Source organism: Ovis aries, chromosome 13 (genome assembly GCF_016772045.2).
Source record: "Ovis aries strain OAR_USU_Benz2616 breed Rambouillet chromosome 13, ARS-UI_Ramb_v3.0, whole genome shotgun sequence".
Taxonomy (NCBI): domain Eukaryota; kingdom Metazoa; phylum Chordata; class Mammalia; order Artiodactyla; family Bovidae; genus Ovis; species Ovis aries.
This window is the reverse complement of record NC_056066.1, coordinates 77,708,413-77,736,347: the sequence shown is the minus strand read 5'-3', so window position 1 is coordinate 77,736,347 and position 27,935 is coordinate 77,708,413. Positions and strand designations below refer to the sequence as shown.

General features: G+C 45.9%; 1 protein-coding gene across 1 annotated transcript; it reads left to right on the top strand.

The window, feature by feature from the left end:
• The first annotated feature begins 36 nt into the window (after positions 1-36).
• LOC121816246 (endogenous retrovirus group PABLB member 1 Env polyprotein-like) lies at positions 37-27,568 on the top strand. The gene is given in 5 exon segments (XM_042230260.2): positions 37-4,773; positions 6,336-20,724; positions 22,234-23,020; positions 25,435-26,170; positions 26,173-27,568. Coding segments are annotated over 2 exon segments (1,413 nt in total). The 5' UTR covers positions 37-4,773; positions 6,336-20,724; positions 22,234-23,020; positions 25,435-25,602; the 3' UTR covers positions 27,018-27,568.
• Positions 27,569-27,935: the final 367 nt, after the last annotated feature.

The window sequence follows — 27,935 nt, the reverse complement described above, 5'->3', positions numbered from 1 at the left end:
TTTCCACTAAGATTCTGGTGACGTGTGGCTCTGGAGTCCCAGTCCTGCTGCTTACCTGCTGTGTGAACTTGGACAAGGGGCTTAGCCTCTCTGTGCCTCAGTTTCCAAGTCTGTAAAATGGAGACAGTATGGGTATCTACCACCCAAGGGCATTGGTGGTGATACGAAATGAATGACCAATTACAGTCGCCTAGGATGTAGCTGGGGCTCAGTCATCAGGAACTGTGACCAAAAAGTCCTTCCACTGGGGAGAGTCCGGACGCTAAATAGACTACAGAGTACCCGCTCCCTGGAGGGTGGGGTAGTGGGAGGAAGACGGAGTTGCAGGACACATTCCTGGGGAGCCGCATGCACAACAGTGGGATCAGAACCCGCCACTGACTCTACCTGTGGGAATTTTCCACCCAGTGGAGGGGCCTGGGCAGCCCCTTGGGCAGACAGGAGGTTGGGATCTGGGTGGGACCCTCCGCTGTTCACTCCCACCAGGAAGGTACTGGAGGAAATGTTTTCACCACCCATGTTTTTACCTTCAGTGTCCCAGGAGCCCAGCCCACTGACCTCAGGCTTGGGAAGGAAATGCAGGTTTTCACCTTCTCCACGTGCTGAGAGGGGCCAGGACCTCTGCAGAGAGACACCGTGAAGCTCTGACCCAGCCTCTCGCAGCTCCTTCTAGTCCCTGGATCTCCCGGGACAGGGATTCTTCCAAGGAGAGGATGGAAGCAGAGATGGGGGTGGGGTGGGGCTGAGAAAGGCCTGTGTAGTCCCCACCTCTTTCACACAGTGCAGACACATAGTAGGTCTTCAATAATATTCTATCAAAGGATGGGTGGGTGGATGGATGGATGGATGGTTAGGACTTAATCCTGAGAACACTGATCTTGGAGGAAAGTTACTGGATCATCAAGATCCTGACCATAGACTCATTGAGACCAAGGGCAACTCCCCTCCCTCCCGGCTCCCTCAAGTCCAAGCATCTCTCGGTGCATCTCCCTTTGGGGACTGAGCCATGCGCTGCCCTGGATCCTGTGTGGGTTTTAACCCCCCTTGATGCTCAGCGCAATGCATTTGTGCCTGCTACAAGCTGAATAAATAAACACACGTGGAGCCCACCAACCTTAATCAGGCAGCTCTGGTGTCCCAGGTGTTAGTCACAAGGGCATCTAATCACAGCCAGCTGGTGAGAGGTAAGATTACTGACATCCTGCAGATGGAGCAAGTGGAGCCTCAGCGATCTCACTAGGAAGGGATTTTAAAAATAAATTTTTGTAAAAAATGAAAAGTCACTCAGTTGTGTCTGACTGTTTGAGACCCCATAGACTGTAGCCCACCAGGCTTCTCTGTTCATGGGATTCTCCAGGCAAGAACACTGGAGTGGGTAGCCATTTCCTTCTCCAGGGGATCTAGGGATGAGCTCTTTCAGCTGTGTCTGCTGGTCTCAGACTGACTTCAAGACAAGGTCTGCCCTTTTAGGTGAGGGAAGGGGAGCCATACAAGCAACCACAATGGTGTTGGTATTTCTTGAGCATTTGTTTTGTGCCAGACTTTCTAAGTATTATTTATCCTTCCTGAGTCAGTCAGGGCCCACCAAAGACACAGAATGTATCAAACAGATGAATGAATGAATCCGTAATGAATGAAAAACCTCCATCCCAGTCCTTCCCATCCCCCAGAGGTAGCTGATCTTATTTCTTCCAGATCTTATTCCAGTGGTTCTAAACCACGGAGGATTTTGCCAGCAGAGCACATTTGGCAGTGCCTGGTGACAGTTTGGTGTCACACCTAGGGGAGTGGTTCTACCAGCATCTACTGGGTAGAAGCCAGGGATGTTTCTAAACATTCTGAAAGCCCAGGACACTCCCCAATGGAAAATTATCTGCCCCAAATTGTGTCCCAGTTGAGAAACCTTGCCTAATTCTTATTCTGTGCAGCCACACAAATGTATACAAACATGTAGAAGATACAAAGATTTTTGGGGGTGGGTGTTTTAAAATAAGTGGCATAATACTGTATCTATCATTCTGAGCTTGCTTTTCTTGCTTAAAAATACATTTTGGAGATTTTTTGGGTCAGGATATGCAAACCTTCCCAACCTTTTTTTTTTTTTTTTTTTTAAACGGCAGGACACATGAAGATTGGTTCCAGTTTGGGATTATTACAAACATTGCTTCAATAAAAAATTTTTGGATTTCTCATTTCTATGAGGCAATAAGTCACTAAAATTTTTTTTCTGCTTTGGCTGGGTTGAGCTGAGATTTTTGCTCTTACCACTAAAGCGCCTGGAACTCTAGGGAGGGTTGAGGAGATTATTCCAAAGATCCTTCAAGTGTAGACATTTCCTGAAGCCTTAAGTGGAGTGCATACCAGCTGGAGGAGGTGTCCTGTATAAGAAGGTGGGGAGCTCGCAGAGAGGTTCAGCAGAGAAAGAGAGGGTGTGCCAGGCAGCAGGGGCACAAGAAGCATGCTTGGTAACCAATGATAAAACTCTCCCTGGCAATGACCTCAAGCTTCAAGCCAGGTGCTAAGGCATCCACCCACCCCTCCAGGTGCAGCATCAGCCCTGCCCGAGAGCCTATTGGAAAGGCAGAATCTCCTGCTCTGCTGCAGATCTACTGAGTCAGCTCTGCTGTTAAAAAAAACCCCTAAGAACTTCCCTGGTGGTCCAGCATCTGCCTTCTCATACGGAAAAGACAGGTTCAATCCCTGGTAAGGGAACAAGAATCCCACACGCAGCGGATGTGCGCCATAACACAATGAAGACCCAGAGCAGCCAAAATTAAAAACAAAACAAAACTGAGACCTCCAGCTGTCTCCGATGCACTTAAAAGATGGAGAAGGACCAGTTTTGGTTCAGAAACCTCCAGAAACATGCTTTTATCCTACAAGAGAGAAGAGTGGACTGAACTGCTGTGTCTCTCTGTTTTCACACCCCTCAAACACCTTTCAACACTTTCCACTTTGGTGGAAGAACAGAGAAGGAAAAGAAGATGCAAACACAGTCGCCTGTGTGCCTGTGGACACGCATGCATGCACACAGCACAGGCAACGTCACCACCACTCACGTGATGGCTAACAAGCACCTGTTTCTTTAATGAACACCATTTCCTGCCAAAGTAAGTGCAATGCTCCATGCATTCTCCCACCAAGATCGTCGAACTCTGGGAGTCATCCCAGGCGAGAGGTCAGAGGTGATGCTTCAGACACTTAAAGGACAGTCGTGGTAAAACCAATAGCATGAAGGCCCCTTTCAGTCTTTTCATCACCTGGAAGGAGAACCCAGTAGCTGGGTCATTGTCAGGACCTTGACTCTAATAACTCACCCGAAGGCCCCTCTGTCAAAAATCCACCTTCTTCAACAGCTCAGAGTCACTTCTTGTATGGCAACCATCTGTATAAACAAAGTATTTTGGGGTCAAGAAAAGTCGTTCTTCTCTGTGCACCATTTTTAAACATAATTGTCCCCTCACGTCTAACTCCTTGCAAGACTGGGCTTAAAGAAACATATCATTTTCTTCCACATCTCTTAAGAAAACAAAAACAATTTGAATTCCACAGCTCCCTGAGGGAGGTGACTGCTGGCACCCAGTTCTGTCCTGGAAGGCTTTGGATGTCAAACAGAGAAACAGACGTTTTTTTCCAGTCTCCAGTCTCCTGGCCTCTGGCCTCAGCTCTTTTCCCTTTCCCCGGATTCTGTCTCCCCAGATCTCCTGGACCACCTCTAAGTCTCCATCTGTCTACCCAGGAAGGAAAAGAGAGTTTGCACTGTAAATATTTAGCCTGAAGGTCTCGGACAGAGTTTGGGGGAGAGTCCTAGCAGCAAGGTTCCAGGCTAGGACGCCCTCACTGCTTCTCCCAACAGCCCAATCTTGGTCCTCCCCCTGTCCTTGTCTCCCTCAGCCCTATCATCCAGGGCAACCTAGAGGATGCTTGGTGGTGATGGGTGAATCTGGCTCCCCCATAATCTCTATCACTGCTCCCAAAGCCAGCCCCATAAGCATAAGACCTAAGTTAATGTGATTTGCCTCCCCAGCAGGCTAACCCTAGATCACCTCCCAGACCACTGCCCCTGAGACAGTCAATTCCTAGGCAGGTTGATAAGAAGTCCAGGGGTCCCCAAGGAGAGAGAGGTCTGGAAGTCTCAAGGAGGAAGAAAGGACCATCGTTTTTTTTTTCCTCTCTACATTCCTTAGGATTATATAACAATAATGTATCCTGCCTGAGGACAGTCTCTGGAAAAAACCTGGCTAATCCTGTTATCTTAAAATGTAAATTATGGGAGTGGGTCTAGTGAGGCCTTTACAACCTCCAGACATTCTTTTGATTCACTGTAATAAGTAATTAAAAAGTATATAACTCCATTGCTAACACTAGTGAGGGGGTACTCTCTGCCCCCTTCTGATGTCAATGTCAGAAGCTTTCTCTGTCTCCTTTATACTTTGACTTCCCTGGTGGCTCACCCGGTAAAGTGTCTGTCTACAATGTGAGAGACCTGAGTTCGATCCCTGGGTCGGGAAGTTCCCTGGAGAAGGAAATGGCAACCCACTCTAGTACTCTTGCCTAGAAAATCCCATGGACAGCGGAGCCTGGTGTCCATGGGGCTGCAAAGAGTTGGAGACGACTGAGCGACTTCACTTTACACAAAAGCTCTGAGCGTCAAGCCTCATCTTTGGCCCTGGATTGAATTCTTCTCCTCTGGAGGCCAGGAATCCCAGTATCTTTCGTGGTTCAGCAACAACCTTTCATCCTGGGGGCTCGTCCGGGATTCTTCAGGACAAGGTAAGGATGCTTGAAGCTCTAGATCTTTGTTCTCCTAGCAAACACGTTTTCTGCTGTACTTTACTAACTTCCCTGGTGGCTCAGATGGTAAAGCTGCTGCTGCTAAGTCACTTCAGTTGTGTCCGACTCTGTGCGACCCCAGAGACGGCAGCCCACCAGGCTCCCCGTCCCTGGGATTCTCCAGGCAAGAACACTGGAGTGGGCTGCCACTACCTTCTCCAATGCATGAAAGTGAAAAGTGAAAGTGAAGTCACTCAGTCGTGTCCGACTCTTGGCGACCCCAAAGCATCTGCCTGCAATGCAGGGATCAACCTGGGTTCGATCCCTGGGTTGGGAAGATCTGGAGAAGGAAATGGCAACACACTCCAGTACTCTTGCCTGGAAAATCCCACAGACGGAGTAGCCTGGTAGGCTACAGTTCATGGGGTCACAAAAAGTCGGACACGACTGAGCGACTTCACTTTCACTTACTAACTCTACAGTGTGCTTGTGTGAATGAATGACACGCCCTGCGCTAAGCAAGTGAGGAGCCCTGCTCTGCTGTTCCACGGTGACCTCATATGGCTTATGGCAGATACCCGTCCGGAGTTTATACTGACCTACCAATATCAAGAGACACCCAATGTCTCCTTCACGGACTGACCAGAAATGGCCAAAGCATGTGGACCGAACTCTCGTTTCTCAGTCAAACTATCTGGTTTCTTTGACCATTTCATAACTCGTTGGGAATTAGAACTACTAATCTAATCTGTTGGATCATAGACTTTCAAGGGACTTGTGATCTACGCTGTTACTGTGTACTGTTACTTAGGTCCCAAACTTGGATTGGTAGTCAGGACGCGCCTAGCCTCGCTAGGAATCAAAAGTTCGGAAGCTAGATGGAGCTCTAGCTCCAAGAGCATCTCGGAGGTTAAAGGTTACTCAGATTTGATGTGCAATGGGTTTCTTCCTTTGGTAACGCTAGCTCTTAGTGGACCAGAGGAGGCTTTCCAGTGGATTTTGTCCCAAACTCCTTAGATATTCTTTCTGTGGAATCTGTGGGAATGAACTGGAAGGACTGGCCCTAAAAAAACTCGATTACAAAAATCACTTTTTCCTCACTAGCCAGCCCTTCTCTTTTGCTATCGTTTATACTGGTATGGTAATCCTTGGAAGGAACATCTCAGTTTTATGTGCGTACCGGTCTTATTGTGGTCAGGAATATACTCAGGGTTGTCCACAGGCACTCAGGTGACAAATGTCTCCCCCAGCGGTCTTAGCTGGGGAGGCATTCGGGAAGGTTACTCTGATTGCACCCTGGGTGGCATCAGAGGCAAGCAAGGCTTCAATGGTGAGGAGCTGGATGTCAGCCTGGAATGCTGTCAGGTCTACCCCTGGTGCATCTCCACCCCGTCTCGGTGGTGCAACCAGGAGGAGCAAGTACAGCACCTGTGTCGGTAAGGGACAAAGTGCTACCAGGGAAGGAAAGCTTTGGTGTAAAGTCTGTCTACACCCCCCTCTAGAGCAGGGAGAGACGCCTCTGGTAGAATGATGGTGCTGGTCACTTTTTTTCTCTCTTACAGATGGGAGCTAACAATTCCAGCCTCACCCATTTGAACTGTGTCCTGAAAAACTGGGATAAATTTGATCTCCAGAGCTTAAAGAAGACATGCCTGGTCTTCCTATGTGATACTGCATGGCCGTGGTACCCACTGGAGGATGGCGAACGGTGGCCAGTTGAAGGGTCCCTTAATCATAAGACTGTTTTACAATTAGACTGGTTCTGTAGAAAACAAGGGAAATGGGTAGAAGTAGCATATTTGTTGTCCTTTTTCTCTCTTCGAAATATGCCAGACTTATGTCTTAAGGGTATAAATTTCAGTTGTTCTTTAAGCTATAACTGGGACTCTGTGCTATTTTCTGATCTTCCGATTTTCTGAGTTTCTGATCGTGCCAGAGTCTCCCTCACCCCTTTTGGGGAAGGATATACTGAGCAAGGTCCATGCCTCATGGATTTCATGATTATGGAGCCCTCCCTTTCTTTCCCTTTAATTGAACAAAATGTAAATCCTAGAGTACGGGCTGATGGAAAATCTGTGGGTTGAGCACAAAATGCTATTCCTGTAGTCGTCAAGCTCAAAGACCCCCACTTATTTCCACATAAGAAGCAATATCCACTGAAACCTGAGGTTAAGGAAGGGTTAAAACCCATCGTCAAGAATTTAAAGGAGCAGGGACTATTAATTCCCTGTAACAGTCCATGCAACACTCCTATTTTGGGTATAAAGAAATCAAATGGTAAATAGAGACTAGCTCAAGATTTACGAATAAATGAGGCTGTAGTTCCTTTACACGCTATGGTGCCTAATCCTTATACTCTATTGTCTGAAATTCCTGAACGAGCCAAATACTTCTCAGTAATTGATTTAAAAGATGCCTTCTATTCAGTGCCTTTGGCAGAGGAAAGTCAATTTCTATTTGCCTTTGAAGGCCCTACAAAGCCAGCTTCTCAGTTAACCTGGACAGTTTTGCCCCAGGGATTTCGTGACAGCCTTCACTTATTTGGACAGTTTGTCACAGGATCTACTAACTTTAATAGCTCCGAAGCAGTGGTACTACAATATTTAGATGATATTCTGCTCTGTGCTGAGACAGAGGAAGCTTGTTCACAAACCTCAGAAGATTTCTTAAACTTTCTGGCAGGCTGCGGTTACCAGGCATCAAGAGAAAAGGCTCAGCTTTGTCAACAATCTGTTAGATATCTGGGCCTAATTGTATCAGAAGGGACTAGGGCCATAGGCCCCGAGAGGATTAAACCTATACTAAATCATCCCCTACCTATGACTTTAAGACAATTGAGAGGATTTGGGGGAATCACAGGCTACTGTTGCATTGGATTCCAGGTTATGGGGAACCTGCCCGGCCTTTGTATGAACTTAGAGCTGAGACTCAGCAGGCCCAAACCAACAGACTGGTTTGGTCTCCAGATACTCAAAAGGCTTTTAAGGTTCTTCAGACTGCTCTCCTGCAAGCTCCCACTTTGAGCTTGCCCACAGGGTCAGAATTTAATTTGTTAGTCACTGAAAGAAAAGGTATGGCCTTGGGAGTTTTGATACAACCCTGAGAGGGCCTCACCTGCAACCTATTTCTTATCTAAGCAGAGAATTAGACGTAATTTCATGTGGGTGGCCACACTGTTCAGGAGTAATTGGGGCAATGGCTTTATTAACTCCTGAAACTTTAAAAATAATCCATGGACGAAATCTTACTGTATTGACTTCTCATGATGTGAGTGGAATCTTAAATTCTAAGGTTAATACTTGGATGAGAGACAGTAGGCTTCTTAAAGATCAGTCATTGTTGTTAGAAGGACCAGTAACTAAGCTTAAAGTTTGTGGAAATTCAAATCCTGCCACTTTCCTTCCTGAGAAGGAAAATGAAACACCTGATCACAATTGTTCCCAATTCCTAACTTTATGCAGCTCAGGAAGATCTCATGGACACCCTGTTAGACAATCCTGACATGGAAATATTTACAGATGCCAGTTTTCTTGTTCGGGAGAGGAAGTGTAAAGCAAGTTATGCCGTAGTGATGGCTGAACAGGTTTTAGAAGCAAAACCTCTCCCCCAGGAACCAGCGCTCAGCTAGCAGAGCTTGTGGCTCTGACCTGAGCTCTAGAGATAAGCAAAGGCTGCGGGTAAATATCTACACTGATTCTAAGTATGCTTACTTGACTTTACATGCTCATGCTGCAACATGGAAAGAAAGAGTTCAAAATGGCAACAGGAGAACCTATTAAGCATTTCAGAGAGCTCGAGAGACTTTTAACTGCTAAATATTGTCCTAAAGAAGTAGCTGTTATGCATTGCAAAAGGCGCAGCAGGGATGCAAGTAAAGAAGCCAAAGGTAATCAGCTGGCTGACTGTCAAGCCAGAAAAGGGGCATTTTACGAAACCCCTTCACTCCAGATGCCTTTGAACTGGACAGGTCCTGTGGAACAGGAGAAACGACAATATACTGAGGAAGAATTAGAAAGATATTGTAGGAGGAAACGGACAGAACAGGCTCCATCTTGAAAGCACGACTCCATCTTGGGCTGGACTGTGGACTTTGAGCTATATGCCCAGTATCTATGGAAACAACATACCAACTGGAAAACCAGACCGCCCGGATGGAAGAACCCCAGAGCTCATACCTAGACTCTCCATTGCCTAAAAGAATACCCTAATTATCAGTGTAATCAAATAGAATCATAAATTCTATTATGCTTATTGGGGTATGACCACAGGCCTGTTGATAATTGTCCACTTGAAAAAAGAATTAACAGGGCCTGGACCCCATCTCAGGCCTGTTCATGCTGATCATGCTCGGCCACCTCTCCAATGGGCTCTGGACTCTGTGCTTAATGCCTATGGAAACTACAACAGAAGGATAAGACCCCCTCTGGACAAGGGAATCTTGAAGATCACATCCAGGTTACTCATCGCCTAAGAGAAAACATACTCTAATCACCTCTGCCTCTGGACAGGTCATAAATCTCTGTGTTTTTTGTTTGAGACCAACTAATAATATTTAATAGTTTAGTCATTAAACAAAAGTCAAGGACCTTAAGTTCCTCCTCAGGGGCTATAGATAATATTCTTTCTTTAAAATTTAAATTTATTTATTTTAATTGGAGGCTAATTACAATATTGTATTGGTTTTGCCATACATCAACATGAATCTGCCACGGGTACATGTGTACATGTGTACATGTGTACACGTGTACATGTGTTCCCCATCCTGAACCTCCCTCCGACCTCCCTCCCCGTACCACCCCTCTGGGTCATCCCAGTGCACCAGCCCCAAGCATCCTGTATCCTGCATCGAACCTAGACTGGCGATTTGTTTCTTATATGATATTACACATGTTTCAATGCCATTCTCCCAAATCATCCCACCCTCTCCCTCTGTTCTATACATCTGTGTCTCTTTTGCTGTCTCGCATACAGGGTTATTGTTACCATCTTTCTAAATTCCATATATATGTGTTAGTATACTGTATTGGTGTTTTTCTTTCTGGCTTACTTCACTCTGTATAATCGGCTCCAGTTTCATCCATCTCATCAGAACTGATTCAAATGTATTCTTTTTAATGGCTGAGTAATACTCCATTGTGTATATGTACCACAGCTTTCTTTCTTTCTTTTTTTTTGTACCACAGCTTTCTTATCCATTCATCTGCTGATGGACATCTAGGTTGCTTCCATGTCCTGGCTATTATAAACAGTGCTGCAATGAACATTGGGGTACATGTGTCTCTTTCAATTCTGGTTTCCTCGGTGTGTATGCCCAGCAGTGGGATTGCTGGGTCATAAGGCAGTTCAATTTCCAGTTTTTTAAGGAATCTCCACACTGTTCTCCATAGTGGCCGTACTAGTTTGCAGTTCCACCAACAGTGTAAGAGGGTTCCCTTTTCTCCACACCCTCTGCAGCATTTATTGCTTGTAGACTTTTGGATCACAGCCATTCTGACTGGTGTGAAGTGGTACCTTATTGTGGTCTTGATTAGCATTTCTCTGATAATGAGTGATGTTGAACATCTTTTCATGTGTTTGTTAGTCATCTGTATGTCTTCTTTGGAGAAATGTCTATTTAGTTCTTTGGCCCATTTTTTGATTGGGTCGTTTATTTTTCTGGAATTGAGCTGCAGGAGTTGCTTGTATATTTTTGAGATTAGTTGTTTGTCAGTTGCTTCATTTGCTATTACTTTCTCCCATTCTGAAGGCTGTCTTTTCACCTTGCTTAGTTTCCTTTGTTGTGCAGAAGCTTTTAATTTTAATTAGGTCCCATTTGTTAATTTTTGCTTTTATTTCCAGTATTCTGGGAGGTGGGTCATAGAGGATCCTGCTGTGATTTATGTCGGAGAGTGTTTTGCCTATGCTCTCCTCTAGGAGTTTTATAGTTTCTGGTCTTAGGTTTAGATCTTTAATCCATTTTGAGTTTATTTTTGTGTATGGTGTTAGAAAGTGTTCTAGTTTCATTCTTTTACAAGTGGTTGACCAGTTTTCCCAACACCACTTGTTAAAGAGATTGTCTTTTCTCCATTGTATATTCTTGCCTCCTTTGTCAAAGATAAGGTGTCCATAGATGCATGGATTTATCTCTGGGCTTTCTATTTTGTTGCCTTGATCTATATTTCTGTCTTTGTGCCAGTACCATACTGTCTTGATGACTGTGGCTTTGTAGTAGAGCCTGAAGTCAGGCAGGTTGATTCCTCCAGTTCCATTCTTCTTTCTCAAGATTGCTTTGGCTATTCCAGGTTTTTTGTATTTCCATACAAATTGTGAAATTATTTGTTCTAGCTCTGTGAAAAATACTGTTGGTAGCTTGATAGGGATTGCATTGAATCTATAGATTGCTTTGGGTAGTATACTCATTTTCACTATATTGATTCTTCCAATCCACGAACATGGTATATTTCTCCATCTATTAGTGTCCTCTTTGATTTCTTTCACCAGTGTTTTATGCTTTTCTATATATAGGTCTTTAGTTTCTTTAGGTAGATACATTCCTAAGTATTTTTCGTTACAATGGTGAATGGAATTGTTTCCTTAATTTCTCTTTCTATTTTCTCATTATTAGTGTATGGGAATGCAAAGGATTTCTGTGTGTTGATTTTATATCCTGTAACTTTACTATATTCATTGATTAGCTCTAGTAATTTTCTGGTGGAGTCTTTAGGGTTTGCTATGTAGAGGATCATGTCATCTGCAAACGGTGAGAGTTTTACTTCTTTTCCAATTTGGCATCCTTTTATTTCGTTTTCTGCTCTGATTGCTGTGGCCAAAACTTCCAAAACTATGTTGAATAGTAGTGGTGAAAGGGGGGCACCCTTGTCTTGTTCCTGACTTTAGGGGAAATGCTTTCAATTTTTTCACCATTGAGGATACTGTTTGCTGTGGGTTTGTCATATATAGCTTTTATCATGTTGAGGTATGTTCCTTCTATTCCTGCTTTCTGGAGAGTTTTTATCATAAATGGGTGTTGAATTTTGTCAAAGGCTTTCTCTGCATCTATTGAGATAATCATATGGCTTTTGTTTTTCAATTTGTTAAGGTAGTGTATTACAGGGCTTCCCTGGTGGCTCAGAGGGTAAAGCGTCTGCCTGCAATGCAGGAGACCTGGGTTCGATTCCTGGGTCAGGAAGATCCACTGGAGAAGGAAATGGCAACCCACTCCAGTATCCTTGCCTGGAAAATCTCATGGATAGAGAAGCCTGGTAGGCTACAGTCCATGGGGTTGCAAAGAGTCATTGATTGATTTGCGGATATTGAAGAATCCTTGCATCCCTGGGATAAAACCCACTTGGTCATGGTGTATGATCTTGTTAATGTGTTGTTGGATTCTGAATGCTAGAGTTTTGTTAAGGATTTTTGCATCTATGTTCATCAGTGATATTGGCCTGTAGTTTTCTTTTTTTGTGGTGTCTTTGTCAGGTTTTGGTATTAGGGTGATGGTGGCCTCATAGAATGAGTTTGGAAGTTTACCTTCCTCTGCAATTTTCTGGAAGAGTTTGAGTAGGATAGGTGTTAGCTCTTCTCTAAAATTTTGGTAGAATTCAGCTGTGAAGCTGTCTGGACCTGGGCTTTTGCTTGCTGGAAGATTTCTGATTAGAGTTTCAATTTCCATGCTTGTGATGGGTCTGTTAAGATTTTCTAAGTTTTTTTAAGTTTTGGAAACTTGTACTTTTCTAAGAATTTATCCATTTTTTTCCACATTGTCCATTTTATTGGCATATAATTGCTGATAATCTCTTATGATCCTTTGTATTTCTGTGTTGTCTGTTGTGATCTCTCCATTTTCATTTCTAATTTTATTGATTTGATTTTTCTCCCTTTGTTTCTTGATGAGTCTGGCTAATTGCCAGGAGCCAGCACGGGAGATGCCACCCATGACAAGGTCATGCAGGACTCGAGGGACTCCCTGGGCCATCCCACCCATGACAAGGTCATGTGGAAGAGTCCTGATAAGCAAGGCCTCAGGACTCAACGGACGCCTTGGACCTGCTCAAACATCTACCCCCAAACCAGAATCTGTCTGTCTTACTATTTTATGTCTTTCACCAGCTCTTCTGACATTAGCAGGGGGCTGTCTCCCGACCACCTTTCTCTGGTAAGAGTTAACTTAGGACTTTAGTTAATAAATCTCCTGGGCATGAAAGGAGTGTTTCAAACCCTCTGTTAGCATTCTAGCTTGCTTGGCAGGTTTATCCAGACTCTTGCAACATTGTTGAGCCATACTTGCTGCCAAGTTCTCACATCCCTTATCCACTGTGTTCCTGGGAGTGCATATAGTTAAGATATACAAATAACAAGCAGTAGCTTTAGCATTAGCAACATTGGACATTGAGTTAATAAGTTCTTTCTTTGCTGTAACCCACTGAATCTTTGCTCCATAAAAATGTAACTCTGTACTTTAAAGGTGACACAGGCTAAGAATTTAAGAAGAAACACTTTAAGGGAAAATTATTATTCTGACTGACCAACCTTTATCAAAAAGAGGTCATGGAATATCAACAGGCCTCCGGAACAGAAGATGATTTACAGAAAATAAGACTCTTACAGGAAGGAGCCTGATATCGATCAAGGTTGTTACTGATGGAATGTTGAGTTGACTCTGCATTTTTCACCTTGCTGTATGTACAACTCAGGGTATAAAAGCCCCGAGGAAAATAAAGTAAAACGGGCCTTGCTCACTGGAGCTTGGTCACCCCGTGTCGTTCTTTCCTTATCTCTTTCTCTATCTTTCTTCATTCGCCGACGTCGTCCATCCTGAGGATATCCCTGGACCCTGCTGAGGCTGGACCTCGGCAGCTAATGGTTTGTCAACTTTATTTATTCTTTCAAAGAACCAGCTTTTGGCTTTGTTGATTTTTGCTATGGTCTCTTTTGTTTATTTTGCATTTATTTCTGCCCTAATTTTTAAGATTTCTTTCCTTCTACTAACCCTGGGGTTCTGCATTTCTTCCTTTTCTAGTTGCTTTAGGTGTAGAGTTAGGTTATTTATTTGACTTTTTTCTTATTTCTTGAGGTATGCCTGTATTGCTATGAACTTTTCCCTTAGCACTGCTTTTACAGTGTCCCACAGGTTTTGGGTTGTTGTGTTTTCATTTTCACTCGTTTCTATGCATATTTTGATTTCTTTTTGATTTCTTCTGTGATTTGTTGGTTATTCAGCAGCGTGTTGTTCAGCCTCCATATGTTGGAATTTTTAATAGTTTTTCTCCTGTAATTGAGATCTAATCTTACCGCATTGTGGTCAGAAAAGATGCTTAGAATGATTTCATTTTTTTTGAATTTACCAAGGCTAGATTTATGGCCCAGGATGTGATCTATCCTGGAGAAGGTTCTGTGTACGCTTGAGAAAAAGTTGAAATTCATTGTTTTGGGGTGAAATGTCCTATAGATATCAATTAGGTCTAACTGGTCTATTGTATCATTTAAAGTTTGTGTTTCTTTGTTAATTTTCTGTTTAGTTGATCTATCCATAGGTGTGAGTGGGGTATTAAAGTCTCCCACTATTATTGTGTTATTGTTAATTTCCCCTTTCATACTTGTTAGCATTTGTCTTACATATTGGGGTGCTCCTATGTTGGGTGCATATATATTTATAATTGTTATATCTTCTTGGATTAATCCTTTGATCATTATATAGTGTCCTTCTTTGTCTCTTTTCACAACCTTTGTTTTAAAGTCTATTTCATCTGATATGAATATTGCTACTCCTGCTTTCTTTTGGTCTCTGTTTGCATGGAATATCTTTTCCAACCCTTCACTTTCAGTCTGTATGTGTCCCCTGTTTTGAGGTGGGTCTCTTGTAGACAACATATATAGGGGTCTTGTTTTTTTTATCCATTCAGCCAGTCTTTATCTTTTGGTTGGGGCATTCAACCCATTTATATTTAAGGTAATTATTGATAAGTATGATCCTGTTGCCATTTACTGTACTGTTTTGGGTTTGAGTTTATACACCCTTTTTGTGTTTCCTGTTTAGAGGATATCCTTTAGCATTTGTTGGAGAGCTGATTTGGTGGTGCTCAATTCTCTCAGCTTTTGCTTGTCTGTAAAGCTTTTGATTTCTGCTTCATATTTGAATGAGATCCTTGCTGGGTACAGTAATGTGGGCTGTAGGTTATTTTCTTTCATCACTCTAAGTATGTCTTGCTATTCCCTCCTGGCCTGAAGAGTTTCTATTGAAAGATCAGCTGTTATCCTTAGAAACCCCTTGTGTGTTATTTGTTGTTTTTCCCTTGCTGCTTTTAATATTTGTTCTTTGTGTTTGATCTTTGCTAATTTGATTAATATGTGTCTTTGGGGTGTTTTGCCTTGGGTTTATCCTGTTTGGGACTCTCTGGGTTTCTTGGACTTGGGTGACTATTTCCTTCCCCATTTTAGGGAAGTTTTCAACTATTATCTCCTCAAGTATTTTCTCATGGTCTTTCTTTTTGTCTTCTTCTTCTGGGACTCCTATGATTTGAGTGTTGGGGCATTTCATATTGTCCTGGAGTTCTCTGAGATTGTCCTCATTTCTTTTAATTCGTTTTTCTTTTTTCCTCTCTGCTTCATTTATTTCTACTGTTCTATCTTCTACTTCACTAATCCTATCTTCTGCCCCCGTTATTCTACTATTTGTTGCCTCTAGAGTGTTTTTGATCTCATTTATTGCACTATTCATCATATATTGACTCTTTTTTATTTCTTCTAGGTCCTTGTTAAACCTTTCTTGCATCTTCTCAATCCTTGTCTCCAGGCTGTTTATCTGTGACTCCATTTTGATTTCAAAGTTTTGGATCATTTTCACTATCATTATTTGGAATTCTTTATCAGGTAGATTCCCTATCTTTTCCTCTTTTGTTTGGTTTGGTGGGCATTTATCCTGTTCCTTTACCTGCTGGGTATTCCTCAGTCTCTTCATCTTGTTTATATTGCTGAGTTTGAGGTGGCCTTTCTGTATTCTGGCAGTTTGTGGAGTTCTCTTTATTGTGGAGTTTCCTCACTGTGGGTGGGGTTGTATGGGTGGCTTGTCAAGGTTTCTTGGTTAGGGAAGCTTGTGTCGGTGTTCTGGTGGGTGGAGGTGGATTTCTTCTCTCTGGAGTGCAATTAAATGTCCAGTAATGTGTTATGAGATGTCAGTGGGTTTGGAGTAACTTTGGGCAGCCTGTATATTGAAGCTCAGGGCTGTGTTCCTGTGTTGCTGGAGAATTTGTGTGGTATGTCTTGCTCTGGAACTTGTTGGCCCTTGGGTGGTGCTTGGTTTCAGTGGAGGTATGGAGGCGTTTGATGAGTTCCTGTCGATTAATGTTCCCTGGAGTCAGTGCTCTGGTGTTCTCAAGATTTGGACTTAAGCCTCCTGCTTCTGGTTTTCAGTCTTATTTTTACAGTAGTCTCAAGACTTCTCCATCCATACAGCACCATTGATAAAACATTTAGGTTAAAGATGAAAAGTTTCTCCACAGTGAGGGACACCCAGAGAGGTTCACAGAGTTACATGGAGAAGAGAAGAGGGAGGAGGGAGTTAGAAGTGACCCGAATGAGATGAGGTGGAATCAAAAGAGGAGAGAGCAAACAAGCCAGTAATCACTTTCTTATGTGCTCTCCACAGTCTGGACTGCTCAGAGATGTTCGCAGAGTTATACAGAGAAGAGAAGAGGGAGGAAGGAGACAGAGGTGGCCAGGAGGATAAAAGTGGGGGATGAAAAGGAGAGAGACAGATCCAGCCAGTAATCAGTTCCCTAAGTGTTCTCCACCATCTGGAACACACAAAGATTCACAGAGTTGGGTAGAGAAGAGATGGGGGAGGGAGGAGACAGAGGCAACCTGGTAGAGAAAAAGGAGAGTTCAAAGGGGGAGAGAGCAGTCAAGCCAGTAATCTCACTCCCAAGTAAAAATGGGTACTGAAGATTGGGTTCTTAAAGGTACAAAATTGATAACAAATACCAAAAAGCAAAGATTAAAAATCTAGAGTAGAGGTTGGATTTTCAAAAATACAATATTAAAGAAAAGAAGAAAAAAAACAAAGTCACAAAAATTATTAAAAAAATAATACATATATATATATGAAGTTTGCTTTAAAAATAGTCTTTTTTTTACAAAGTAATAGTAGGTTATAAGAATGAAAATTAAAGGAGTAATAGAGGACTTAAAATTTAACAAAAATTAAAAAAAAGAGAATGATCATAAAAATAGTAAAAATATATCTAGGAATTTCTCTGGTGGTGTTGTGGGCAGTGTGGGGTCAGTTCATTTTTGGATAGTTCCTTCAGTTCAGTTCAGTCACTCAGTCGTGTCCGACTCTTGGCAACCCCATGAATCCCAGCACGCGAGGCCTCCCTGTTCATCACCATCTCCCGGAGTTCACTCAGACTCACATCCATCTAGTTGGTGATGCCATCCAGCCATCTCATCCTCTGTCGTCCCCTTCTCCTCCTGCCCCCGATCCCTCCCAGCATCACAGTCTTTTCCAATGAGTCAACTCTTTTCATGAGGTGGCCAAAGTACTGGAGTTTCAGCTTTAGCATCATTCCTTCCAAAGAAATCCCAGGGCTGATCTCCTTCAGAATGGACTGGTTGGATCTCCTTGCAGTCCAAGGGACTCTCAAGAGTCTTCTCCAACACCACAGTTCAAAAGCATCAATTCTTTGGCGCTCAGCCTTCTTCACAGTCCAACTCTCACATCCATACATGACCACTGGAAAAACCATAGCCTTGACTAGACATACCTTTGTTGGCAAAGTAATGTCTCTGCTTTTCAATATGCTGTCTAGGTTGCTCATAACTTTTCTTCCAAGGAGTAAATGTCTTTTAATTGCATGGCTTGGTCCGGCTTATACTTCTCAAGATCTATAGGCCCCTTCCTGTGTAGTCGGTACTAATGACAGGGTTTTAATCTATTGCACCTGTCACTTCCAAGGCGGTTCCCTCTGTTTTAGCTTCTTCTGTTTGCTGGTCTCTTCAGTGTCTGATTTCCGCTCTAACACAGGGGGTGGTGGTGGACACTCTTTTAGGCTCACTTGTTCAGTCGCGCTGTGGGGAGGGAGGGACACTGCAACCAACACTGGTGTGCGCTCGCAGTGTCTTAGCCACACTGGGCCTGCCCCCACTCACGGTGCGTGTGCCCTCCCTGCCCACACTGCTCAGGCTCTAGGTTGCTCCGCCGGTAACCATCCGATGCTGGCCCTGGGCTGCATGCACTTCCCAGGTCTAAGCCGCTCAGGTTCAGGCACTCGGGTAGACCTTAGAGGCCTACATCGGTTGGGCCTGCATTTTGTGCTCTTCCCAGGTCCGAGCAGCTCAGGTGACGAGGTGTTTGGTGAGCGCGGTTGCTGTGACTTATTGCCTCCCACATCCCTGCTGCTCGGTTTTCTGGGTGTACAACGGCGCACCTTCGCAAGTGGATGTCCAGAATGCCAAAAGTCTTAGTTAGCAAAGAAGCCTGCTTGCAGTTTGCTAAGGCCCAGAGAGCCAGCTCTGGCTGCCTGTCCCCGGAGGGGGATGGTCTGCAGCCGGCTAGCTCTGTTCAGTCCTTTGTTCTGTGCGCGGGTCTGGCGGTGTCTTAGGTTAGGGCTTTGGGTGTGGTAGCTAACCCGCAGTCTGGTTTGCTAGGCCAAGTTAGATCGCTCAGGTAGCCCTCGGGCATTCAGGCCCGGTCCTTACTCTAAGCAATGCAGCCCATGCCTCCCTGCCCAGCCCCTGCTTGCTAGTGGCCGGTACAGGAGTCTGCGCTGCTTCTCTGCTGGGGGAGTTACGTTGGGCTCATAATCTGTGGGTTTAATTATTTATTTATTTTCCCTCCCAGCTATGTTGCCCTGTGTTTCCAAGGCTCGCCACAGACTTGGCAGTGACAGTGTCTCCTCATGTTTTTAAGACTCCCTTCCCAGGACGGAGCTCCGTCCCTCCCTCTTTGGTCTCTTTTTTTGTCTTTTAGGTTTTTTCCTAACTCCTTTTGAAGACAATGGGCTGCTTTTAAGGGTGCCTGATGTCCTCTGCCAGATTCAGAGTTGTTTGTGGAATTTACTCAGCATTTAAATGTTCTTTTGATGAATTTGTGGGGGAGAAAGTAGTTTCCCTGTCCTATTCTGACGCAATCTTAGGACCACCATCATAAAACTTTTCTGTATCTATCAGAATGTAACTACAGGCTTATTGATTATTAACTGGTTGGACTGTAACCACGAGCTTACTAATTATTAACTGTCTGAACACATAAGACATGAATGATGGGGTTATTGTGATTGTATTTACCCTTCCTTTGTTTATGTAAGTCTCAAGGAATTAGGGGTGGTGGGTTCAGACACGTACACATGGGGTATAAAAGATTTTCACAAATGCTGGTCGGGTCCTTGACTAAGAGGAGACTCTGCCTTGGGCCCGCTGGTGTAATAAACTGCACTCCACTATCTGCATTGTCATTGACAGTGAGTTTGCTTCCTGGAACGCGTGGCTACAACACACTTTTAACTACCTAGGCTTAAGGCATATGAATCATGGGTTAACTGTGATTGTATCTTTCGCTTCCTTTTTTCAGACTAGTTTCAGGGAATTTGGAGAGGTGGGTTTGGGCACGTACACTTAGGATATATAAGGTTTTCACAAAAACTGGTTGCGGTCCTGGGCTAGTAGGTTTCTCTGCCTTGGGCCCCCCAGTGTAATAAACTGCACTGAACTATCTGCATTGTCCTTGAGAGTGAGTTTGCTTCCCGGAACATGTGGCTGTAACATTTGGTGCATTGGCCAGGAATCTCCTCGCTTTGAGGGCCAGGTCTCATCTGAGGCCACCCCGAGGCTTTGTGGCTCGAATCTCCTAGAGGGGGGAAGGCGCCTTGCCCCTCCGGAAGAATTCGGCCTTTCAACGCCTGGTTTCTTCACTTTGGCAGGTAGTGAACGGCAGCAGGGAACTGAGCGCTCAGGTGGGGAGGAGCCCAGCCTGCAGGGCGGAAGAGGGGGCCTGATCACCCCCCTGTAAGGGACCAGAAGAGAGACGCATAGGAAACTGGTTTAGGTGGGCGACAATAGCTGCTCGGCACTCAGGTCGATGGCCATGACAGGGATAAAGAAAGGGAACTCAAGGTTTGAGAAAGCCAGTTAGGAGGTGTGTCCACGCCATCTTAGGAAATGTTCCGAGCTTTCTAAAACAGGGTTTTAGAAAGAGGCTATGGATTTCTGCTGCTGGTATTCTGCCCTCCCCAGGAGGTACCCATCTGCTCTGTGACCCATCATCTCCCCTATCAGTGAAAAGATAGATTGGTTTCTGGGGAAGGCCCTGGGACATGGGAATCCAGAGATAAGGAAATGGGAGGAAGCGGCTCTAAGGCCACTGTATTGGAGAACATGATTAAGAATTTTAAGGATTCGATGGAGACTATGGGAGGAAAATGATGCCTGGCCAGCTGCGTACCTTTTGTGAAGTCGAATGGCCTTCAGTGGGAGTTGACTGGCCACCAGAGGGAACTGTGAGCTTAAATCATAAAGGCAGTCTATGCTATAGTTATGGGAAAGCCTGGACACCCCAACCAGTTCCCGTATATAGACTCTTGGCTGGGAATAGCCCAAGACCCTCCCCCAAAAATGGGCCCGTTTTTATGCTCATGGTGGGGAAGGAAAAATCTTGATGGCCCCAAAGGTAACCAAGGATGAGGAGGAAATTTTACAGGACCCTGAAGAAGATGAGCTTCCTCCACCTTGTATTAGATGATGGTTCAGCCAGCTAGTAGCACCGCGGCCACTGGAGGCCCAACCAGAGGAAACAGCCCGAGATTGGTAAGCCTTCCTGACTCCTCAACGGTCCTGACAGCTCCACAGGTTGTAGAGCCGCCCTGCCCCCGCCAGACCCAGCAGGCTCCAGCCTCAGCTGGAGAGACAATGAGCCCACTGGACTCTACTACCAGCCCGAATGCTGCCCCTACGTTCCCTAAACTCTACCCTCCACTCGCGGTAAGTACTCCCGGACAAGGGGGAGGAACCCCTGGGATTAAAAAAAGGTTCCACTCTGCCAAAGTGCCAGAGGAAAGAATACCCTTGCAGATGCCCCTCAGAGAAGCTCAGCAACCCCCAGTGATACGGGAGGGCAGTGGCTATCAGCAGGCTCCTGTAACCTATTACTATCAGCCCTTTTCATCAACCGATATACTGAACTGGCAAAAACACACCCCCTCTTACTCGGTGGAACCCCAGGGCATGGCTAGACTAGTGGAGACTATTTTCCGCACTCATCGACCAACCTGGGCCAATATAATGCAATTACTAGCATCTCTCTTCAGTACAGAAGAGAGTTATAGTATCAACACTGAGGCAAGGAAATGGCTACAGGAGATGGTTCCTGAGGGCACTGCCAACCCAGAGAAATGGATAAAGCAAGCCTTCCACATTGACAGACCTAATTGGGACTACAATACAGAGGAAAGAAAAGTCCAATTAGACACACACCGGAGAGCGATTACACATGGGCTTAAAGGGGGAGCCTGGAGGCCAATAGACATGTCTAAACTGGCCAGAGTAGTTCAGAAGGGAAACGAGTCACCTTCCGAATTTTATGAGAGACTTTGTGAGGACTACAGACTCTATACACCCCCAGATCCAGAAGCTACGGGTTCCCAGATTGTTATCAATTCAGCATTTATCTCGCAAGCATGTTCTGACATAAAACTAACGCTTCAAAAGACCGAGGGAGTTCTATCCATGTCTAGTTCTTGGCTGATTGAAAGACCAGATAAGGTTTCAGAATAGGGACACTTAAATAGAAAAGAAATATGAGAAAATGTATAAAGACGAGCAGAGGAGAACAGACGAGAGGTTTGCAATGTTGGCTGCTGCGCTTGGAAAGTCTTCCGAAGACTTTTCCACCGCCGAAGCAAAGAAGGACCCCTCTACCCGTCCCCAGCTTCGAGGTCAGGACAGCCCTCCAACCGGTCCCAACGGAGGCCACGGGCTCCATTACAGCCAAATCAATGCGCCCGAAGCCGTGGGTTCGGTCATTGGAAGAATGAGTACCCAGAAGGAAGGAGGGAGAATAAATCCCTCCCGGTTGCAGAACTCATTAACATAGAGACTGAAGAGGGATGCCGGGGCTCAAAGACTTCAGGTCCCCGAGAGTCCATGGTAACTTTAAAAATTGGGGACCAAGACATTGACTTTATGGCGGACACCGGGGCAGAATTGTCCGTGGTAACTAAACCCGTGTGCCACTGTCTGAAAGGACCGCCGCCCTAACTGTGGTTTCAGGAGTAGAAATAGTTACGCCGTTTTGCCAACCCAGGAAATGTCAAATGGGGGGTCACCAAGTGACTCATGAGTTCCTCTCTATCCCTGAGTGCCCAGTACCCCTGCTGGGGAGAGACTTAGTCTCCAAGCTGGGAGCACAAGTGACTTTCTCTCCTGAAGGGAGGCCCGCTTTTTGGGTGGGCACAACAACCTACTTACTCTCCCTCTCTATGTCCCCTCAAGACGAATGGAGGCTACATGAGCCCCCTGGAGATAAACAAGACCAGGCAACAGCGTTGGAGAGAAGGCTAACTCAGCAGTTCCCTGAGGTCTGGGCTGAAGATAATGCCCCTGGACCGGCCAACCACCAAGCCCCTGTAATAACAGAACTCACACCTGGTGCCACCCCAGGGAGAAAGCATCAATACCCAATGCCCGTAGGCGCCCGAACTGGGATTCTGCCTCCCATCAGCAGGCCTAAACAGGCAGGCATCCTGGCGGAATGTCAGTCAGCCTGGAAAACACCAATCTCACCGGTAAAGGAGGAAGGAGGACAAGGCTATAGGCCCGTACAGGATCTCAGCTTGGTCAATCAGGCCACTGTAACTCTGCACCTGTCTGTCCCAGACCCCTATGCCTTACTTAGCCTCCTCCCACCTAAGACAAGGATCTATACTTGCTTGGACCTCAAAGATGCCTTTTTCCATATACGCCTAGCACCTGCATCACAACCCATCTTTGCCTTTGAATGGGAGGACCCAATCAGAGGCAATAAGGAGCAGCTCACTTGGACACACCTCTCACAAGGATTCAAAAACACACCAACCATCTTTGGAGAAGCCTTGGCCTCGGACCTGGAACCTTTCCAGCCTGAAAGGTATGGATGTTGGCTCCTACAATATGTGGATGACCTGTTGCTAGCCACTGAGACCTGGGAGGAATGCTGTGAAGGGACCCCAGCGCTCCTCCACTTGCTGGCAGAGGCGGGATACTGAGTGTCAAGGAAAAGGCACAACTCTGTAAGGAGGAGGTAAGGTATTTGTGGTTTGTCTTAAGGGGAGGCACAAGGTTGCTAGACCAATCTAGAAAAGAAGTAATTCTGAGGCCCCCCACACCTAAGACTCGACGGCAAGTCAGGGAGGTCCTAGGGGCCACTGGATTCTGTAGGATTTGCATTCCAAGGTATTCTCAAATAGCCCAGCCCCTATTTGAGCTCCTGACAGGGCCTGAGGAAAATCCAGTAAACTGGACTGAGAAACAGCAGAAAGCCTTCGAGGAGCTAAGGCTAGCAATCACCTCCACCCCCGCCTTGGGACTGCCGGACCTCACCAAACCATTCACCTCGTATGTGACCGGGAAAGATAAAACAGCCATGGGGGTTTTGACTCAGACCTTGGGAACACTCCAGTACTCTTGCCTGGAATTTCCCACGGATGGAGGAGCCTGGTAGGCTGCAGTCCTTGCGGTCACAAAGAGTCGGACACGGCTGAGTGACTTCACTTCACTTTGGGAACATGGGACAGGCCAATAGCTGACCTTTCAAAGGGACTTGATGACGTTGCCACCGGGTGGCCTAGCTGTCCGTGGGCAGTGGCCATGGTCGCCTTACTGGTACGTGAAGCCACAAAGTTGACTTTCAGCCAGGACCTGATCGTAAAGGTCCCACATGAAGTCAACACCCTCCTTCGAGGAGACCCCCACAAATGGCTGTCAAATTCCGGATTAGTGAATACCAGGGACTGCTATGTGAAAACCCCAGCCTCCATATCGAGCCTTGGCAGCGTTTAAACCTAGCAACGCTTCTCCCAATGGGAGAAGGTGGACCTACCCACGATTGCAAGGAAGTCTTAGAGGAGGTCTATGCTAGCCGTCCAGACCTCCGAGACAGGCCGATTTCAAATCCTGACTGGACTCTGTATACTGATGGCACCAGCCTTGTAAAGCTAGGACAGCGACTGTCAGGCTAGGCTGTAGCCACAGAGAGGACTGTTGTCGAGGCCGGCTCCTTACCACAGCACTGGTCAGCCCAGCAAGCAGAGTTATGGGCCTTAGTCCGGGCACTGCAATTGTCAAAGGGTAAGAGAGTGAACGTCTACACCGACTCCCGATAAGCTTTCCCTATGCTCCACGTACATGGGGCGCTGCACCGGAAGGGAGGCCTTCTAACACCAATGGAGAGGACATTAAGAATAAGGGGGAGATTCTGACTCTGTAGATGCTGTCTGGAGCCCCACGGAGGTAGCAGTCGTGCACTGCCGTGGGCACCAGAAGGAAGACATCCCACAGGCTCGAGGAAATAGACTGGCTGATGAGACCCCCAGACGAGCAGCCGAGGACAGAAAGGAATGCACGGAAATCCCCATGACAACATTTGTCCTAGCTGAGCTACCCGAGCTGGCCCTAGACTCCCCGACATACACTGAGGCTCAAACCCAACTAGCTGAAGCAGAGGGAGCCACCCAAACAGACAAAGGATGGTGGGAGCTGCCAGGTGGTAAGCTACTAGTGCCCGAGGAGACGGCCCCCTCTCTGGTGAGCCAAGCTCATCGTACGACTCACCTAGGACATGACAAATTGCAGGAATCGATCCGAAGGTATTTTCTGGTTCCTCGCCTCGCCTCTCTGTGTAGAACGGAATCCCAAAATTGCAACACCTGCTTTCAGATTAACGCCGCTCCAGGGTGCACATCAGAACCCCCAGGCATCCAATTAAAAGGTACCCTTCCTTTAGAACATCTGGAAGTGGACTTCACTGAGATGGAACCATATCGCCATTTTCGTTACCTGTTGGTCTTGGTATGTACATTCTCGGGATGGGTGGAGGCCTTCCCACCTGAACTGAAAGAGCATCAGAAGTGGCTCGGAGCCTGCTTAGGGAAATAGTTCCTCGATTTGGATTCCCCACCAGCATAGGATCAGATAACGGCCCAGCCTTCATATCAGCTCTGATACCGCAAGTAAGGAAAGCCATGAATATAAACGGAAGTTACACTCTGCCCACCGGCCTCAGAGCTCCGAAATGGTAGAATGAACTAACCGGACCCTAAAGGAGACGCTTTCTAAATGGATTACAGAGAATGACTGTTCCTGTGTAGATGTGCTGCCCACGGCCTTGCTCAAACTCAGGATGACTGCACGGATCCCATGGCTCCTCTCCCTACGACACTGCATGTGGGAGGCCTCCTCCCGTAATAAGACAGAGTAACAGCTGGTATACTTCAGGTGAGAGGAGACGGGATATCACAGCAGATGGAACAACTAGGTAAGGTAATGAATCCAGTAACTAAGTTTGTGCAAGAAAGAATACCGTTCCCCCTGGGGGAGCAAGTGCGTGAGTTTATACCAGGGGACCAGGTATGGGTGAATGACTGGAAACATGACCCACTAGCCCCTGATGGAAAGGTCCTTATGCTGTTGTTTTAACCACCCCTGCCGCAATTAAAGTTGCAGGAATCGCCCCTTGGATCCATCACACCAGAGCGAAGGAGGCATAGCACGCTGACCCAGAAGACGCCGAGCAGACCACCCAGAAGGACCCAACCGACCCCCGGGAAACCAGGATCATCCTGAAGAGGAAGAAGAAAAGGAGGTCCTGGACGAACCCTCTATAGGATGGAGCTGGGTAAGCGACTCCTGCTACTCGGCCTCACCAAGGCAATTCTGAGCCTGATCGCTGTTCCGGTACAGGGCAACCTCTTCATCTCATGGGCACATTCTTATGCAAAGTTCCACAACTCCTCCAATTGCTGGGTATGCGGGGCTATGCCCCTGTCAGCAATGGACGGACTCCCCTGGTGGGTATCGCCACTTCAGAAAGGAGACCTTGTACCACTGTGCTCCTTCTTGGAACAAATGAAAAAAAGTTTCGTTAGCCTCAAAAATCATGATGTTTCTTTGCTCTCCTGGTGTAAGAAAGAGCCATCAACGGACCCGGGACATAGGGTTACATTTGACGTCGACGCTAGTTATGCAGCATTACGTAGTGCTTATAACTCATATATAAAACACTCAGATAAGAACAACACCTCTGCAAAAGAGAAAAAGTTCGCTCGGTACCTTGCAGAATACTACCAGGTCTGGGATGAACATTTCTGGATGACTTCTGAGAAAGGACAGGTGGCTGCTCCAGCTACAATTTGCTGGGAACAAAAAGAACACAAAATTGGATTTGCAGGTCGCCCCTAGACCCAAAACATTTAAAATACATGGGTTATTTGTCCCAGCAACAATGTAAACAAATCTTGGACGTAACCTATCACCCCAGTCAGTCTACTCAGTGGCCCGGTTCTGATTGGAAATATGGTCTTGAAATCCGCTGGGTAGCCCCCAACGGGACCAAATGGATCTGTGGGTCTAACATATGGCCCTGGTTACCAGTCGGCTGGGTAGGGCGTTGCACACTAGGATTTGTTTTCGCTCCTGGCAGAATTAGGCCTAACCTACACCATCCTCCAGCAAACCTGCCCTATCTGCAGGCAAGATGGACACGATCCACGTTCCGATGGTATGACTATCTCGCTGCCGCGTTTGTACCTTCTTTAGGGACAGTGGATATCATGGTTAAGGTCAATGCCTTAAATAATTTCACTCAAAGGGCCCTCTTAGACACTAAAAAAGCCATTGAAGCTTTGAACGAAGAACAATCTCAGATGAGGAAGGCAGTATTGCAAAATAGGATGGCATTAGACATACTCACAGCAGCCCAGGGCGGGACTTGTGCCATAATTAAAGTCGAATGTTGTGTATATATCCCTGACCTGTCTGGGAATGTATCTGCTGCCATGGAGGATATGCAAAATCAAGTGGATGCCATGTCGAATTTAAGTGTTCCCTTTTGGAATTCGGTCCTGTCCTGGGTAAAGTCAGACTGGTGGAAAACTGTTTTTACTATTGGTATAATAATCTTAATCATACTGCTTTGTGGGCCCTGCTTATTACAATTCCTTAAGAATTTTGTAACCCAGAGGTTGACAGCGTTCTCTCATGTGGTTGCCCAGAAGAAGCATAATGAATCTCTCGATGAATGATGCTCATTACGGAAACTAAGAGCATCAAGAGGGGGCAATGAAGAAGGAATTCACAGGGCCTGGACCCCATCTCAGGCCTGTTTGTGCTGATCATGCTCGGCCACCTTTTCCAATGGACTCTGGACTTTGTGCCTATGGAAACTACAACAGAAGGATAAGCCCCGCTCTGGACAGGGGAATCTTGAAGATCACTTCCAGGTTGCTCATCGCCTAAGAGAAACCATACTGTAATCACTGCTGCCTCCGGACAGGTCATAAATCTTTTCTGTATCTATCGGAATGTAGCCACAGGCTTGTCGATTATTAACTGGTTGGAGTGTAACCACGAGCTTATTGATTATTAACTGTCTGAACACAGAAGACATGAGTGATGGGGTTATTGTGATTGTATTTACCCTTCCTTTGTTTATGTAAGTCTCAAGGAATTAGGGGTGGTGGGTTCAGACACGTACACATGGGGTATAAAGATTTTCACAAATGCTGGTCGGGTCCTTGACTAAGAGGAGACTCTGCCTTGGGCCCGCCGGTGTAATAAACTGCACTCCACTATCTGCATTGTCTTTGAGTGAGTTTGCTTCCTGGAACGCGTGGCTACAACACACTGTTAACTACCTAGGCTTAAGGCATATGAATCACGGGTTAACTGTGATTGTATCTTTCTCTTCCTTCCTTCAGACTAGTTTCAGGGAGTTTGGGGAGGTGGGTTTGGGCACGTACACTTTGGGTATATAAGGTTTTCACAAAAACTGGTTGTGGTCCTTGACTATTAGGAGACTCTACCTTGGGCCCACCGGTGTAATAAACTGCACTGAACTATCTGCATTGTCCTTGAGAGTGAGTTTGCTTCCCGGAACACGTGGCTGTAACATTTGGTGCATTGGCTGGGAATCTCCTCGCTTTGAGGGACAGGTCTCTGAG